The following is a 13887-nucleotide window of genomic DNA, read 5'->3' as shown; positions in this document are numbered from 1 at the left end:
TGCGTTGAAGAATGTTATAAACTTCAGGGATTCCTTTTCACTAGAGCTTACTTGACTCTAGGGTGGTCAGTTTCAATCGAAAGCTCATTCTGAATGCATTGCTGAATGGCCAATACTTTTAAATTTCTTTTAATGATTTGGAACCTCACCAAGGCAAGACCCTTTAGGGCTTGGAAAGTAAATCCAGAATACATAACCCTATCTGCCGGGACCATGTATCTAATCAGAAGAACTCCTAGTACAGAATTGAATTCAGGATGTTTGAGTTTACAGCTCATTCCAAACCCACACATTGACCACTAAGGCTGCACTGACGGATACTTGTGCTTTTAGGATTGAGCGTCTGAAACTTAATTAGGTTTTTTATGCTTTGTGAGCTTTTGTTAGATACAGGGATAATGCATTTATGTTGTTAAAGAATTCTTGTTAGCTTTTTTACGCTTTACTCTGAAAATTGTTTTCATGGATAATTTTCATTTTAATCCTTTTTTTCTGGCTTTTTTTTTTTTTGTCTTAGATATGACAAAGCAAATAAGAAGGGAATGTCAAATGGATATTTTCTTTGGCTGATGATTGGGTATGGATTTGGTGAGTGCTCTTGCAACATACATCTGCATTTTAATTTGTTTGCATTTGCATCCTAGTGATTTATCTTCCACATCTAAACAGAGTACTGTGGCATCCATCTAACAAAGTAGAACTTGAATCAGATCTATAATCACATGATAAACTCAATAAAATTTGAGCATGATCTTACTGTTTATATGACCATTTGTATTCACCCCAATATTTGTAACACCCCTTCCCCCTAGGGTTATGAACAAAGCCATTTTTGGAAATCTAGGGGACCTAGAGTGCTACTAACCTTTGAACACTTACATAGAAGCTCGGTATAAAAGATTTCATAAAATAAACAAAAATCCTTCTTTATTAAAATATTGAAAACATAAAAAAGAGTTTGTGGAAGCACTTATTAAAATCATTCAAGTTTTATGTGCTTAACAAAATTTGTTTATTAAACTGAAAACATGAAACTAAACATATCATGAACTGTCTAGGCCTTTGCCTCCTCTCCCTATGCCTTGTCTCCCTGGGTCAAGTCAAATCTTGGAGCTCTATCATCGTAATAATCCTCACCTGGGGTGGTTAAAACATAAAAGCACAAAAAATGAGTCAAATACTCAATAAGCAATACATCATATAGTAAATATAATATAAACATAGGGTTTTCTTGAAAAAAGTGCATACTTATAAATACATAAATAAACGTGAACACGATCTGTGCAAAAATGCCTTAACTTGCCTTCCACTTTCTTTATTGCCCGGTACCTACTATTGACTCCCATGAGTTAGGGTTAGTGAAGATTCTAATTCCGTTTATGGCCACAGGCTAGGAATCCACACGTGGATGACAACACTGGGCACACTACCAGCGTGTCTATCCTGGCAATGCAATATGCCCTTACCTCATGGTACCATAGTACATATCATAACATTCATGAATCATACCTCATTCATGATCAGACTCGCATGCTTTCTTGTCGTATTTTGTCTTATCATATCTTGTCATAGTGCATGGAATTCACAAAAAATCATAGCTGTTCATATAATATTGTGATACTTGGGAACTATATAAAATATGACTTGTCATAAAATATTGTAATGCATGGGAATCACATAAAATCATAAATTATCGTAGTGCATGTGTAACGCAGAATGACATGAAACATGTACATAAAATCATGGCATTTATGATTTATCATGGCAGTAAAAATCACTTCCTTCATGACTTGGGTATGTAAAAAGGGGCATCCATCAAAGGGTCTTACATACATAATACTTTTAGAGAACAATATTCATTTACTGTACAAATTGCGTAGAGGTATGATCATGTTACTTACCTCGTTGCGTTAATCCAATATTTCTGGCGCGTAATTGATTACCTAGAAAAATAGGCACACAACCTACGCGCTGCCTAGTTAAAAACCCAAAACACTTAAATCATCCTCTATTTCCCAATGGGTCCTAGACTTTTTCTTGGGTCCTTTGTGGGCTTCTAGTAATTCCCTTGGGCTTAAAAAGTAGGTTGGGCATTAAATAGACCTAACCAATTTCTTGGGCTTTGCCTATATTTTTATGGGCCAAGTATTTAATGAATTCCAATGAGCCAGGTCTTGAGTCCAAAATAAGCCCAACTTCTCAAATAAACATTTGAGTTTATAAATAATTTCTCAAGCCCATTACCTGATAAAATGGATCTGCTTGCCCAATAATTTAAATGCATTTCAATCAACTTATTGGGCCCAATAAAATCCAGTCATCCTGAAATAATTTTCTGGGCCTGTGGCTTATCCAATATTGTCCAATAACCTCAATTGGGCTTAATTCGTGGGCCCGGGGCTCAATTCTAGACTCAAAAAATGTAAACCTCAACAATGGGTCCATATTAAAAGCCTCATAATAACTTCATCTCAATTTTTACCTTAAAACTCCACATAAAATAATAACCTTAAATAGCAAAATAAACTCTTTACAAAGTTTGGGGTATAACTCATGAACTCCATACGTACTGCAATTATGCCATTCTCCCGTGCTCTAGTGTAGAAAATATTCTATTACCCATAATCATTGGACATATCACCAAGTTGTCTCTTTGGCTTAAGATGTAAAAACCTCTAGTAAAGAGTCATCCACAGGTTTGCTGTAACACCCCTTACTGTAGGTTAAGAATATTATGTACATTTGTAACATAATGCCCCGTAAAGAGATTCAGTCTCATAAAATACCTCATCTATTGGATCATAAAACTTATCTAGCATGACAGTCTTTCATAACATAAAACCTGAAAAATAAAATAAATGACATAAGCTAGTTCTATGTGATATCAACACTGCTTAAATGTCTAAATCATGCACTAAGCCTCTAGAAATCTATTCTACTCCTAGCACTTATGCTCTGTATTCACGAAATCATCATCTGGGACATTAAAACATAAAAATAGAGAAACAACCAAATGAGTCGAAGACTCAGTAAGAGCACATCATATTGTAAATGTAACTTAGTTTAACATTAGGCTTAATTTTGAAAACTTACGTCATCACACATACACATAACATATAAATCATTCATTGGTAACGCAAGCGAAATCAAACATAATCATGGCAATACATGTAACGTGGATGCATGAATGACTGACTCCATGCATTTCCTATCATTCGTACATAACTTATTCATCTTGTCTTTTACTTAGTGGCTATCCTAACATGTGTGCATTGGCCCAATTGTCGTTGACCGTATATAACATATCTTAACATAGGGTAAACCATGCTTGGGTCCATGACACCATCTTACGTATCATAACATGTAGTGAAACACGTTTGGGTCCATGTTATCACATAACATATGGTAAACCACGCTTGAGTCCGTGGCGTCGTCTAATGTATCATAACATGTAATGAAACACGCTTGGGTTCATATTATCACAAAACATCATATCATTCATATGGTGGACCACACTTGAGTCTGTGACTTGCACATTCATCCATAACATAAGGCCAATCTTAAAGTGTGCTTGTCATTCATATGTTTTCTTACTAACTTTCATAATGCATGAGAACATGTTTGACTTCATGAATTTACATGTCATGGCATACTCTTGTGCATGGAATAACATTAAATATGGCATATGTGTGATTTTCATAACATATCATCCATTCTAACAACAATCCATATCAGCATAGCAACATAGTTTCATTCGCAAGCGTATCATCATAATTCATAGAGGTTCATGAAAAGGGGCTAACCTTGAATTGGCTCGTAGCGTAGTGTAGGTAAACATCACATTTTTCATTCAAAAACTGAATATTTACAACACACATAAAGGTATGATCATACTACTTACCTCTTAGCGCTGCTTCCTCAATCTCACGTCGTAGCTTGTGGCCGAGAGAGAAGATTGATCGCGTGACGGTGGATTTGGTGGTAGGTGATTGGAAGCACAAGCGGAATGGCGCAAGGTGGCGGTGTGTGCCTGGTCGGCGGGTTCTGGGTAGCTTGGGTGGTGCTCTGACATCCTTTGTGGTCAACGGTGGGCGAGAGAGGAAAGGTTGTGCGTTTGCCTTAGATGGCTGGGTCGGCAGTTTCTGTGGCTGTTTCCAGCGAGTGGGTGCTTGGTCTGTTTGAAGGAAGGCTATGGTGGTTTGCTGTGTGGAAGAGAAGGTTTGATTTTACTGTGGGAAGGTTCTGGCCACAAGGGTACTGTGGGTTTTTTGAAGGGAATATTGTGAGGAAAAAGAGAGGATTTATGGGAGGGTTTTTGACTTGTGAATTGGTTTCCAATTAGGAAACTATTCAAACTTGGGAAATCAAACAGAGGGATATATGGGGTGTAGAGAGTGGAAGAAACCTAATCAAATAAAATCACTATCTCAAAACAGATAATAATAATAATGGTAATGTTGCCCCCCTAGAAGAAATCTCGTCCTCGAGATTTAATGTACTCAAATCCCTACCAACACGTCAAAATGTTCTAAATATCTCGGACTCTACTCACCCTTCTTTCCAACCTCCTAATTCTCTTCACTGATGCCACCTTTAGGAATACTTTAGCAATTCTAGGGAACCTGATGTGCTACTAACCTTGACAAAATTTATTCTCAAGGAAAATGCTAGATATGAAAGATTCCATAAATAAAACCAATCTTTATTAAAATACTTAAAAATTCAAACGAGAGCTTGCGAAAGCACTTATTAAATTCAACCGAGTCTCACGTGCTTAACAAATAGCTTATAAAAATAAAATAACTCATAAAACGAGCATGTCATAAACTGCCTAGGCCTTTGCCTCGTCTCCCTGGTTCAAATCTTGCCCTGCAGCTCCATCCTCACAAAGATGATCACCTGCTACCACATCACCAGTAATAAGGGCAAACACTCTAGCTGGTGTTGTAGCCCTCTGCCCACTTCCTTTTGCTGAAACTAATGCGTTCTTTTTCGGGCAATCTTGAGCCATATGGTTGGGCTCTCCACATTTGAAGCATGAATTTTGGCCTTGCAAATAGTTTCCCGGTTGCATCCTTCCACATGTCTTGCAAACTGGGTACGACTGACTACTGTGAGATGGCCTTTGACGATCGTTCGGAGTAGGCTTTTTGTTGAGGTAAGGCTCTTGCAGTGTCTGGTGGTGTTTATTTTGATTGAATAGCTCTGTGTTCACCCTCATGTTTTCTTCCACTAGAGTGGCTCGAGTAACCAAGTTGGTGAAATTACGGATCTTGAGTGATATAAGTCGACTTCGAATCCTCAGATGTAGTCCCCACGCGAACTTCTCTACTTTCCTCTCTTCATCCAGAATTAGGTTACTTGTGAAACGTGACAGTGCCACAAATGTTGTAGCATAGCGCTCTACAGTCATAGTTCCTTGAACTAGCTCTGCAAATCATCCGGCTCTTGCTTCCTGGAGTGCCAAGGAGAAGAAACAGTCTAAGAATGCTAGCTTGAAGCGATCCCAAGTGACGGGTACTCCTTCGCCGAGTTTGAGCTGTATCAATTCCCGTGCAGTAGACCACTACTCATCTGCTTTATCCACCAGTACATAGGTGGCATACTCAACCTTTTGCTCGTCGGTACAGAAAAAAGCCCTGAAGATCTTCTTCATCCTTTTAATCCAACTTTCAGCATCGAGTACTTCCGACTTGCCATCAAAGGTTGGCGGATACTACTGAGTAAACTGATTTAAAGTGCAACCGACTCTAGGAATCCTGGCTCCCAAGCCTTGACTGTTGATGAAATGCTGGAAAAATCTTGTAGCGGCAGCTGCCAAAATCTCAGGCTCACTCGGTTGTGATTCTACAGACTCTTCAGGGTGCATGTTTCTTCTTGTTGTTGGTGCCATTCTAAACTAACCTCACACAAAATTAGAGGTGTAGCCGGTCTGGTCCAGTCTGGTTTTGGACAAAATTTAGGATCAAACCGGTATGCACCGGTTTTGCATTTTTCAAAACTGATTACACACCGGTTACCCTCCTAAATCGGTATCTCCGGTTTACCGGTTTTTGGTCTGGTTTGATCCGGTTTTTTGGTTTAAATAATTTACAAATTTGTCATAAAAAATGTTTATAAAGAAAAAAAATTGCTTTAAAAAAATCTGTTTTATTAAAAATCTGTTACTATATACAAAAATTTGCTTTATAAAAAAAATCTGCTATGTAAAAAAGATTCTGCTATAAATATCTGCTTTATAAAAAAAAAATGCTATGTAAAAAAAATCTGCTACAAAACAAAATGCTATGCAAAAAATCTGCAATAAAAAGAAAATTATTTATGATGTTAATTACTAATTTGTTACTAACTTAGAGTATGTCAATGTACTAATACTATATATTATACATTATGGAATATATATTATATATTATATAATAATACATTGATACTAAATTATTACTAATACTATATACTATACTAATAGTGATATTAATACTAGATAATAATATATGGTCATAGTGATAATTATATAATATCATATATATAATTATAATATATATAATTATAATTTATATTAGTATATATATTGTATAATATAAAAAATATTATATATAATATTAAAAAAATTAATTTAAATATATATTATAGTGAACCGGTCTGGTCTTAAAAATCATAGAACTGGAACTGGACCGGTTCCGGCCGGTTTTTGCATTTTAGAAACCAGTTCTGGACCGGTCCAAAACCAGACTGGTTCCATCGGTTCGGGCCGGTCCGGTTTGGTTTTTCGGTTTTCTGGTTAAAATTTACACCCCTACACAAAATAGTTCGTGCAGATAAGAAAATAATATAATACAAATACTTCATCAATCTTACAATCAATCAAGAAGATGGTAATAAGCATCAAATATAACAGTAAATAACCTCTTGAACTTCGAGCTGGCTATGAGTCATCCTAGGTATTTCCTATCCTAGAATTCTTTCCTCTAAAAGTCTACAGAATCTCTTGACCTGGCTTTGATACCAATTTGTAACAACCCTTCTCATAGGTTAGGAATATTACGTACATTTGTAACATAACGCTCGGCAAAGAGATTCAATCTCATAAAATACATCATCTATTGGATCATAAAACTTATCTAGTATGACAGTCTTTCATAACATAAAAGCTGAAAAATAAAAGAAATGACATAAACTAGTTCTATGTGATACCAACACTAATTAAATGTCTAAATCATGCACTAAGCCTCTGGAAATCTATTCTACTCCTAGCACTTATGCTCTGTATTCACAAAATCATCATCTGGGACATTAAAACATAAAAATAGAGAAACAACCAAATGAGTTGAAGACTCAGTAAGAGCACATCATATTGTAAATGTAACTTAGTTTAACATTAGGCTTAATTTTGAAAACTTACATACGTCATCACACATACACATAACATATAAATCATTCATTGGTAACGCAAGAGAAATCAAACATAATCATGGCAATACATGTAACTAGGGGTGTCAAATCGTGTTAACGGGTCGTGTTCGTGTCGTATTAAGGTATGTACATTACACTTAATGGGTCAACACGAACACGACCCGTTAAGGATTTCGTGTCAAAATTTCAAACCCGAACACGACACGGTAAGATAACGGGTTGACACGACACGACCCGTTATAACCCGTTAATGAATAAGAAATAAATTTACATGACACGACACGATCCGTTCCGTTTCAACCCGTTTACGTTAATGGGTTAAACAAACACGATATGACACGACACGACCCGTTTGACCTAATTGATTTTATATAAATATAAATAATATCTATAAAAAATAAAAAAAACTAACTACAAGTCTAAAATTACAATCCAAACAAATATAATCCACACAATTTGTTATAATATTCATTATTAAAATTACATCCCAAATATAATAAACAAAACATACATTGTAAATATATTAATGTTACAGTCACAAATATAATAAAAAATTAAAAACACAAATCTAAACAAATTTAGAACTTGAAGAAGGAAGTGGATTAGGTAGTTTAGGATTTTTTTAATTTGTTTGGTCTAAGGATATAAAGGTAAATTCAATTTTCTTAACGGGTCATAACGGGTTATAACGGGTTGACCCGTTAGTGACCCGTACCCGTTAGTGACCCGTTAAGCAATCGTGTCTTAACGGGTCAACCTGCTTTGACCCGAACACGTTAAGGTTAAACCCTAACCCACTTTTTTTGTGTCGTGTTCGTATTGGGTTAACGGGTCGTGTCATATATTGCCACCCCTACATGTAACGTGGATGCATGAATGACTGACTCCATGCATTTCCTATCATTCATACATAACTTATTCATCTTGTCTTTCACTTACTTAGTGGCCATCATAACATGTGTGCATTGGTCCAATTGTCGTTGACTGTATATAACATATTATAACATAGGGTAAACCACGCTTGGGTCCGTGGCACCGTTTAATGTATTATAACATGTTGTAAAACACGCTTGGGTCCGTGTTATCACATAGCATATGGTAAACCACGCTTGAGTTCGTGGCATCATCTAATGTATCATAACATGTAGTGAAACATGCTTGGGTCCATGTTATCACAAAACATCATATCTTTATGTGGTGGACCACGCTTAAGTTCGTGGCTTGCACATCCACCCATAACATAAGGCCAATCTTAAAGTTTGCTTGTCATTCATAGTTTTCTTACTAACTTTCATAATGCATGAGAACATGCTTGACTTCATGAATTTACATGGCATGACATATTCTTGTGCATGGCATACTCTTGTGCATGACAAACATTAAACATGGCGTACGTGTGATTTTCATAACATATCATCCATTCTAACAACAATCCATATCAGCATAGCATACAGTCTCATTCATAAGCATATCATCATAATTCATAGAGGTTCATGAAAAGGGGCTAACCTTGAATTGGCTCATAGCGTAGTGTAGGTAAACATCACATTTTTCATGCAAAAACTGAATATTTACAGCACACATAAAGGTATGATAATCCTACCTACCTCTTAGCACTGCTCCCACAATCTCACGTCGTAGCTCGTGACCGAGAGAGGAGATTGATCGCGCTACGGTGGATTTGGTGGCAGAAGGTGATTGGCAGCACAAGCGGAATGGCGCGAGGTGGCGGGGTGTGCCTGGTAGGCGAGTTTTGGGTAGCCTGGGTGGTGCTCCGATGTCCTCTGTGGTCGACGGTGGGCGAGAGAGGAAAGGTTGTGTGTCTGCCTTAGGTGGCTTGGTCGGCGGTTTCTGTGGCTGTTTCCAGCGAGTGGGTGCTTGGTTTGTTGGAGGGAAGGCTATGGTGGTTTGCTGTGTGGAAGAGAAGGTTTGATTTTACTGCAGGACGGTTCTGGCTGCAAGGGTACTTTGGGTTTGCTGAAGGGAATATTGTGAGGAAAAAGAGGGGATTTATGGGAGGCTTTTTGACATGTGAATTGGTTTCCAATTAGGAAACTATTCAAACTTGGCAAATTAAACAGAGGGATATACGGGGTGTAGAGAGTGGAAGAAACCTAATCAAATAAAATCAGTATCTCAAAACAGATCTTGAAAATAATAGAAATACTAAAAATAATAATTCTAAGCCCTAATTTAGGACCTGTATGTTACATTTGCTAATGAGTGGCAGGAGGAGTGGAGTTTGTTAGAGGTGGAGTTGACACAGTTAAGTGAATTGTGAATGGCTGAGTCATGAGTCATGAGACCTAAGATCCTTTTGTACTTCTAGGGAAATTCAAAGCAATACTAGGCCAAATAAATGGCAGTTAAGTAAAAAAAATCTAATATACATTAACTTGGATAACAAAAATCCGTCTGTTAACTATGGAACTAATCTGCCATCGATATATATATATATATATATATATATACACATATATAAATGATGATTAGTAGATCTAATAAATGAATGTAAGATGATCAGCTGATCTTATTCCTAAAGTACAGGACAGTCGAGAACTCCCTCAAGACTAGAGAACACAACTTTTGGATACTGCAATCTTGCACCATCCACATTCCACTCCTAAAATTGCCTCAAAAGCAAATGTTTTGACAGTGACTGGGAAAGTGTACCATCAACACCTCAGCATTGCCCGAATGACCTGCATATGGCATGATGGTTGGGCATTGCAAATCATTTTACTCCACTGCCTCCGAAATGAACCTTCTTCAACAGGCCCAAATCTCCATAACTTTGCTTGCTATCCCAAACAAAAATAAGTTGAGTAAAGGAACTTTGTCAGGCATGCAATAAAGAAAAAGATAATCTGTTCTTTCACCACTAATTTCGCAAAAATAACACTTGCCCGCTATGTGTTTTCTAACACATCTTGAGATTACTGTTAAAAATTTATCCTAACCTAACTATAAAAAGTCACATGGATATAGTTCCTAGTCTTCCACCCCCTTGCCAAACTTTGGATGCTGACATTTAACACTCCCTTTCCGTGGGTATTGGAATGCTACCAAAACGTTAAACTTATGCTAGGCTAAGAGATCCACATAACAAGAAAAACTTTACCTCATTTGATTGAATCATAAAAATTTAAAACATATCATGAAATGTCTTGAAAATGAAATAAAAATGGTCTCATAGCATGGAAATTTAAAACCAATCATAACTGTTAAAACACTTATTAACTAGTTGGAAATCCCTTAACACATGGTCTTTGTCTTGCCGGCCTGCTCATTAACGTCAGCCTCTTCACTTGAACATATAAAGAACATAAAATCATACAAAAGCGAGTCACTTGGTAAATAACGCATCATATAATAAACATAGGTTTTTCTTGGAAAAATTGCATAAGCATAGAAATTCTAACATTAACTAAACAAGCATCATGTTCATAGATGAATCAACATGTTCTATGCATGATTTAGTAGAGTTATCTTTCACTTGCTTAATGCCAATCATACTTTTCTTTTTGCACCATTCACACTGCATATGACTACAAGGAGAACTGCTTAACTTGTTCACCTCCAGTCCCACTGCCTGTGATTATAAAGGGAAACCTCTTAACTTGTTCATAACTTTCATCTTCAATCCCACTGCCTATAATCACAAGGGTGATCACATAACATCTCATAACATATCTCTGTTAGACCGCACCTTACTCATGATTATTTGTGGCATACACATCAACCCATAACTTTGCATTTGTAGCATGCCTTCTTTTTTGGCCATTCATTAAAGCTTCATTCTTGATTCTCATGAGTTATCTTTATCTTATCTTAACATGGTGCATGTGAAGCATATAAAAACATGGCATGTCATAATAAGTATCTTATGCTCGGCTGGCATACGTAAGTGGCATTGCTGCATAGTAGACATAACATCATAGCATTTACAACTCATTATGTCAAGACATCCATAAATTACTTTCATAGTAGCAGAGGTACATAAAAAGGGGCTTTCAATGAATGGCCATGTGTAGTATAATAATAAACTAACACATGTAAGGGTGTGATCACGTTACTTTCCTCTTAGCTCCAAACAACAATGAAGTTATTAACACATCAATAATAACCTATTTCAATGCACACGTATTAACACATCAATTTCTTATCGATCCCATACTATCAACTAAAAACTCAATTTCACTTAACAGGCTAACTATAATTAACGCAGATTTCTCATGGCATTTGACACTAAAGTCGAGTACGGTAACTTAACCAACTTCCTTTCCAAATATTAAAAATTGAATTTGTCACATACACCACAAATTATCATCCCATGGTTTTTTCCCCGTGATTTACTATTATAACCAAGCTTATCAAAACAAACTTCTAAAAACTTGACATCAAATTACTTATAAAAAAAAAAAAAAACTTGACACCAAATTAACTTCAGTGAGAGAGAGGAAGATCAAAGCTGAAGACAATGCCACGAAACACCTCTGGATCGAAATTATTTTCTGGGCAGCATCAGCTTGTGCAGTGGAAGGAAGACATGCAGTTTTAGCTGCAAAAGTGCCATCCAAGTGTGACGGAGAAGGGCTGGGTGGCTCAAGGTGGCATCTGATATGATGGGGATGACCTGGTGGTGGGTTTTGTGGGTGCTTGAGCTTCTGCTGGGCTGGGTTCCACTGATCTGGTCTTCGGAGTTGAGTAGTGGGGGGAAGAGAGACCCTGTATATGCTTGATTGTGCACATGTTTTGAAAACAAATGCCTGTATATGCTAGATCGTGTATATGCTTTGAAAACAAATGGATTTCGGCTTTCATTTATTTAAAAAAGTAGGTGTTTTGTTAGTGCTAAATGGCAGCAAATATCTAACAGGCCTAGGGATCTTGGGCTAGAACTTTCTATGTCCCTCAGAGGGACTGCAGTAGTGCAAGGGATCATGAAATCAATAAATGGGTGACATCCTGTTAACTTTCCTTGCTAATGAAGACCTTTTGGATTGGGTCCAACAACTTCTGCAGTTGTAATTGGCTAGTGAAATTGACCCATGTCATTCTTTATGCTCTTTCCTTCATGCACAGCTGGTGCTGGTAATTTGTCTAGTGTTGACCTTCATTTGGTTGGTGGTGGTGCATCTTTTCTGAGAACTGATGAAATTATTTTTTTGTATGGTTAACTCTCTTCTAAGTTGATAGCTGAAGTTCATTGTTCAACAAATATATATATGATTTCTGACTTCAAAAGTTATTGTATACCATTATGAAATCTTGATTCGGTCCTCTGAGCAGCTGCGATACGGTCCATGCATACACTTCTACGTTTCTCTGTTTTCTTTTAGTAGTACTGACAGAATGATTTTCCTGCTTCAGGCCTTTTCCTTACATATCTGGGCTTATGTCTAATGGACGGGCATGGTCAGCCTGCACTTCTCTATCTTGTTCCATGTACTCTAGGTAATAAATTTCTTTATTTAGCCTTAGGAAGAGTTATCTTTCTGTTTGCTATAGAAAGAAATTCTTCTACAGTATCAGTTTTTTTTTTTGGTCACTACCAATTTATATGCTCAACCTTGTCCATCCTTCATCTCCATCTATGTTGTCAGGTCTTATTGGCATACTGGGTCTTGTGAGAGGTGAGCTGAAGCAACTTTGGAATTATGCCACAGAGGAGCCACCATCATCTCCTAGGGGTCTTTCTGGAGAAGCTTGAAACATTAGATAGACCTCTATCTTCCTCAAGGAAATGAGCTGAAATTGCACGGATCTTTCTAAGCATACAGTGTAAAGAGGTGGAATTCCATGTTATTTCATTCAATAAGTACAATGGCTCCTTATGATGTGAAGAAGACAGTAAGAACAGTGTAGGGCTGTACATTGTAACAACAATTCATCTAAAACATTAGATGGCATGTATATCTGCTTCTTTGTATTTATTATCCCAACGATAGTTCTTCCCCATCTCTTTGTAATATTCTGAACTGTTTCTTCCTTCGTTCACGTTGATTACTGATGATATGCTCAGGAAGAAGTTCAATTTTATTTTGTATATGATCAATGAATTGTTTGGATCAATGCTGTCTGAATGGTTACGGGTATCAGAGCATGCTGAACACGAAGTAATGGAATAAAATTGTTTTAAGAACAAGAAGGAAGCCTTTTGTGCCACGTATCTCAGAACTTCCAAGTGATTTAAGACTGGTGTTGAATTAAACACTTATTTAGAATTACTACTTTAGAATGCTATAGAATACAAAATCAGCCATATTTGGCTTCTCTGGGATTACTGTAACTCTTGGGTACCACTCTAGAAATTTCCTCCCCATTGCAGGCGTAAATCCTCAAAGTATGCAGCAGCACGTCTTCAATTCCTTTGATGTTAGTGGTCCGTTAGGCACATGTGCCCCTTCAGGGGGCATGTCATACCCGGCCCATCAAGCCCAAACCCATGAGCTTGCATATTACAAGAAAAAAGAT

General features: G+C 37.0%; 1 protein-coding gene across 1 annotated transcript in view; it reads left to right on the top strand.

The window, feature by feature from the left end:
- LOC108987332 (signal peptide peptidase-like 3) overlaps nucleotides 1-13468 on the top strand; it is a 30567-nt gene extending 17099 nt beyond the window's left edge. Inside the window, exons 12-14 of the mRNA XM_018960227.2 lie at nucleotides 518-588; nucleotides 12784-12867; nucleotides 13017-13468. Coding sequence (XP_018815772.2) covers nucleotides 518-588; nucleotides 12784-12867; nucleotides 13017-13123 — 262 coding nt within the window. The 3' untranslated portion in view covers nucleotides 13124-13468. The remainder of the gene's footprint in view (nucleotides 1-517; nucleotides 589-12783; nucleotides 12868-13016) is intronic.
- Nucleotides 13469-13887: the final 419 nt, after the last annotated feature.

This window comes from Juglans regia, chromosome 7 (assembly GCF_001411555.2).
Source record: "Juglans regia cultivar Chandler chromosome 7, Walnut 2.0, whole genome shotgun sequence".
NCBI classification, from domain to species: Eukaryota; Viridiplantae; Streptophyta; class Magnoliopsida; order Fagales; family Juglandaceae; genus Juglans; species Juglans regia.
This window is presented reverse-complemented; position numbering and strand designations above follow the sequence as displayed.